We start from the raw sequence: 5,502 nt of genomic DNA, 5'->3' as shown, positions 1-5,502 counted from the left end.
ATATCAGAGAGTTCTTCTTTAATATCAGATCATTTATTTGGTAAAATTATTTCATATGAATACTAGTACTAGATTCATCCCTATTTATAGAACTATTCATCCCTAAAAATTATGCACAACCAAAATAAAGTCCCATTAACCCAATTCAATTCAATTGATAATTACGAAGCGACATCTGAGATACAGAGGTCCCAGGATACCAGTTTGAATATGTGATATACTACTTCACTTTTTAAAAAAAGTGAATTCAAACCAACAAACTATTTTAAAAAAATAACAGTTAGACCGAGGAATTACTAGTACAAACACTTAACCATTTGTTTATGGTGATGATTAAAGGTGTTCAAAACCAAATCAATCCAATAGAAAATCGCAAACCAAACCAAACTAAATCGAAATCGCAAAAAACCGTATTTGATTTGGATTCGTTTAGGTCAATTTTTAATAAAACCGCACGGTTTGGTTTGGTTTGCGGTTTGTATTTTGCAAACCGAATTAAATCAAACCAAACCGCATTATGTTACAATCCAAATTTCATTTATCTCACATCCAACCCAAACCTTAAACCTAAACCTTAAACCTAGTATGCTTTAACCTTACAATTACAAATGATTTTCTCTTATTCACACTTAAGGTTTCAATTTCAACCTTCTTAAATCTCTAATAGTAGTATCACATATTATTCTCATCTTCTTTTTCCATGTAGGTGTCACTTATTCTACTCTAATAAGTCCTCTATTATATTCTTTCTTTTTTATCTTTTATGTTACTATTTTCTCTTCCAATTACGTTTTTATTGCACTTTTCTTCTCAATCTCGCATCTCTTATGTTATTTTTTTTCATCTTCTCTAATCTCTCATCTTATGTGTTTTTTTTTATGTTTTATTATAATGTATTTGATATTATTTTATGCTACTATTTATATTTGTCTTTTATTCCACTTTTGTCTAATCTGATTTTTTTTATATTGAATGAAACGTTTTTGTCTAAATATGATGAATTTTGATGTTATTTATTAATGTATGAATGACTAAACACAAAGTTATGTCGTTATTTATAGGAGTATATATGGCTCAATAAAAATATTATAAAAAATCGAACCAACCGAATCAACCCAAACCTCATTGATTTGATTTGGTTTGGTTTGGTTTTATTTCTAAAAGTCAATCGAATCAAACTGAACCGCATGTTTTTTTTCTCTTACGGTTCGGGTGTTTTATATCGCAAAAACCGCTCAAACCGCACCGCGAACATCCCTAGTGATGACCATACAAACAAATATTCATTAGGTAAAAAGAAACACAAGACAAATCCAAAACAAATCCAGTGCCACACAAACTTAAATTACTAGAAATAATTAAATTAAACTGCATAATGTTGAATCAATTCTTTTCCGTAACAATCTCTTGAAGCTTGTTGCAGAAATCATCAATATAAGATGATTCAAGATCTTCATTAAGCAACATCTCTCTAATCTTAGCATGATTAACCCTCACTTTCTTACTGGTTTCATTCTCATCATCCATCACAATACTCACAGCTTTACAAACACTATCCTTAGTATATAAACCATCTTCACCTTTCTCGACTTCTACACCAACTTTCAAGTTATTTCCCATCATCCTAGCATTCATTATCTGATCACCAATGATTGGCAACAAAACCAATTGACATTTATTCACCAATGCCTCAGACAAAGAACCTGAACCACAATGTGTAATGAAACACCCAACAGAAGGATGCTCCAAAATCAGTTGCTGCTGTACCCAACCACCAAAAACAACACCTCTTCCTTTTGTTCTTTCTGCAAACCCTTCTGGTAATGCTTCTTCCACTGTTGCAAAACCAGAAGGTGGCTTCAAAGCCGCAAAAAATGGCATACCTGTTAACTCAAGTCCAAGCATTAATGCTTGAAATAGATTCACTTCCAAAACACATTCACTTCCCAAACAACAGTAAACAACTGAATCTGTCTTGAATCCAGCAAGCCAAATAGACCAATTTTCATCCAAAACAGAATTAGGTTTTTCGAGTATAACAGGTCCTGAAGATAGAACCGGTTTATTATACTGTTTATGTAAGTAATCAAGATAAGGTCCTTCGATTTCTCTACAAGTTCTGAATCCTAATGCATCAGCTTCATTGAAAGCAATGACTTGTCTATCATAGAAAGAAACATTACTACCAAAAGTTCTGATTCCCAATGATATCAAAAGTTTTGCTTCATCACTATGAAGCTTGATAGATGAATCAGGGTAACCAGGAGGAGGTTCCATGAGATTAAATTCTGTTATATTTTGATTTAAAAATCTAGCTGGTACTAAGTTGTAGCCAATCATAACCGAACTACCAGTGCAATAAAGAAGAGATTTGATACCTAAACGTTTTGTTAAAGATGGCATCCAATGTGTGAAATCATAGAAAACAAAGTGAGGTTTGAGATTAGTGAGATGAGTTTCAATGTGGGGTTGTGTTAGATCCATGGCTGTCATGATGTGTGGTTGTAAAGGGAATGAGACATCAGCTGTTGTTTCTGCATTGGGAGGAAGGCCTTCAACATGGGGAACTGTGATAGTGACGAAAGTGATTGATTGAGGGTGGAGATTGAATGGTTGTAATTTAGATTGTACTGATTTAGGTGTGAAAAATGTTATTTTGTGGCCTTTATTGGCTAGTTTGTTAGCTAAGTGAAGAAATGGAGTTTGGTGGCCCATGGCAAACCATGGGTACATTGCTATGTGTAAAGAAGATGACGAATCCATAGTGATAGAAAACAAAATATCTTGAACAATATAGCAAACAATTTTGGTGGTGAAGTTGGCTTCTCTTATCCTGCTATTTATAGTAAACAAGTAAAGCAATGTTAGACTTAACCCTTCCTCCTCAATTATAAAATATGGAAAACAACATATCCATCCAAAATGCACAGTTAAATTTATTTAATACTTATAAAATTTAATATATTAAAATATTTGTGTTGAAGCACGTGATAAAATTTATTTTAACAAAATATTTTAAAATTAAGGCAAACGAATATAAGTTATTACGGTGATTTAGACGGTCGTAATATATGGTTTTATCTATATATTTTGTAGTAGTAAATTCATGTAATCCATTTTAAATATAAGATAGAAATCCGATCAAATATATGTAATAATAAATACATGTAAACAATTTTAAATATATATGTAAAATTAAATATAATATTAAAATATATTCAATACATATGTATTAGTGAGCGAGCACTAATAGAGAGCGAGGTCGGAGGTTGAAATCGACACATAAAGAAAATAGAGTAAGATGAAATGAAAAAAAAAGAATGGAGGAAAAATATATTAAAAAATTCATAATTTGTTTTAACTATAAATTTTTTCTATTCGTGTGTTTAAAAGCTATTTTTCTAAAAATTATAATAAATAAAAATAAATTTTAATTTTAATAATAAACCTAACAATAAAGAAAAAAGACAAACTAAAAGATATAAATTTAAAAGCTATTTTAAATATGTTTTGAAATAAATTAATAAAATATTTACTAAAATTATGTTAAAAAATAACTAGTTACTACCAAACTGAATTTAAAACAAAGTTTTATTGCGAAGCCTTTTAAAATGAAGAATACAAAATATAAAACTTTGATAAATAAGTGAATGTGATTGATTGTCTTATCATTTCAACTAAAGAAGGCAGTCATTGATTGTCTTGTAGTACAATTATTGGTATTGATTCAATAAAAGTTAATAATAGTCCGTGATGTTCCCAAATACATATGTACTTCATCCCTCTCATTATTCATTTGAAACAAAATACTATTCTTTATTTTAATTTTTAATATATATTTTTGAATTTTATCTTTAATTAATATTATATTCATTATTTCCAATATATTTTAGTAAAAATATTATTTTCTTTCTTTCATTTATTATCTTTTCTGTCAATTGAATTTTACTTTTTAATTAATATTATATTTATCATTTTTAATATATAATAAAAATATTTTAATAAAAATATCATTTTTTTCCATTTTTTTTAATTTGTATATGGAAATAATCAATTGGATTATGCATATCATATGGAAGGAATAATACTCTAAAAACTAACCAAAACTAAAAAGTACAGAAAAAACAACTTAAACTTTATTGTGGTGATCCAATATCTTTTATATATATAACAGAAGTAGGGTCGAAATATGTATAAGAAAGTAAAGAAATGGTAGAGAAGTCTAGAGAAGTCTAGAGAATTTTCTTTCCAACTTATCTTCAAAAACTTGATTACAAAAGAAAGTTAAATCCCCTTATATAGGAAAGCAAACACTTACTATTTAAGCCGGTAACATCTGCCTATCATAGGAGGTGAACTACTAAACATTCATAAAAAACAAAAAAACTTTTACAAAAGAAAATTAAGTGCATACATTTATGCCTAAAGACAAGAGATTCTTATTCCCTTAAAATAAGAAGATAAGATTCTTTCTTATCTTTTGCTTTTGCCAACTTTTACTTTTGACAAGATTCTTATTCCATTAACCTTGTCTTTGGCTTTTGACAAGATTTTTATTCCATTAACCTTGTCTTTTGCTTTTGTTTGTTGATTCTTTTTCATTATTGCTTTGAAATGACAAACAAGATAGGATTCTTTCTTATCTTCTGCCTTTGATTATGATTCTTATTTTTTTTTGCTTTCTCTTTTGCTTTCTGGGTCATGGATTGAATCATTGCGTCCAAAAATCCTCTGCAGTTGGGTCCTCTGCTTGGGCTTCTCCTGCCAAACAGTCAAAGTTGTGGGAATCAATTGATCCCATGGAAGAGCTGGTCTTCATAGATGAATCCTCATCTCTTGATGCTTTTGCTGGAAAAGTGGAGAAGAATTGGTTTTTCATATGGTCCAAAGTTCTAACCATGATTTCATTTTCTGATTCATTTGGATATTTTTCTGGAAGAAGTTCTTCAGATTTCCCATAGACATTTGTTGGGAGCTATGCTCTTCGACCTTATTACTTTGGTCTTCAGCTATAGCTGTTTGAATTAAATTTCCTATTTTCTGGACTTCTTCGGAATTCATTTTGTTCCACCATTTATAGAAGAAATTTCTTTTTAAAAATGGGTATGTTGAATTTATCTTGAGATATGGTGATTGACCATCTCCATATCCATGGAATCTGAAATTTGGTAAAGAACCAAAATGGACATTGTCCGGTGATTAAATTATCAGATAAAATATTTGCAATAAGTAGGCTATTGTCACACCAGGGATTGTATAAATCAAGTAATTCTTTGGGTAATATTTCGAAAGACGGACCAAATTTAGTCCACCATTCATAAAACCAATTTGATATAGGTCTATTAATCAACTCTGGATTAATAGAGAAAAACCAAGAATGCTTATTCTTGGGATTTTGATAATAAAAAGCTTGAGTAAAAGCTTGGACATAGTCCCAGTAATTAAAGTAAATATATTTTCCTTCTGCAATTCTTATTGCCTTTTCACCATTTGGATTAAGAC

General features: G+C 29.7%; 1 protein-coding gene across 1 annotated transcript; it reads right to left on the bottom strand.

Annotated features, from left to right (window-relative positions):
• Window positions 1-1,264: 1,264 nt before the first annotated feature.
• LOC127107324 (UDP-glycosyltransferase 79B30) lies at window positions 1,265-2,837 on the bottom strand. Its single transcript, XM_051044618.1, has one exon. The coding sequence runs from the start codon at window positions 2,761-2,763 to the stop codon at window positions 1,384-1,386; it is 1,380 nt and encodes a 459-aa protein (XP_050900575.1). The 5' UTR covers window positions 2,764-2,837; the 3' UTR covers window positions 1,265-1,383.
• Window positions 2,838-5,502: the final 2,665 nt, after the last annotated feature.

This window comes from Lathyrus oleraceus, chromosome 7 (genome assembly GCF_024323335.1).
Source record: "Lathyrus oleraceus cultivar Zhongwan6 chromosome 7, CAAS_Psat_ZW6_1.0, whole genome shotgun sequence".
Classification (NCBI taxonomy): Eukaryota; Viridiplantae; Streptophyta; class Magnoliopsida; order Fabales; family Fabaceae; genus Lathyrus; species Lathyrus oleraceus.
This window is presented reverse-complemented; position numbering and strand designations above follow the sequence as displayed.

Coding starts and splice junctions, on each gene's coding strand:
- LOC127107324 (XM_051044618.1), bottom strand. CDS start 2,763: ATGGATTCGTCATCTTCTTTACACATAGCAATGTACCCATGGTTTGCC.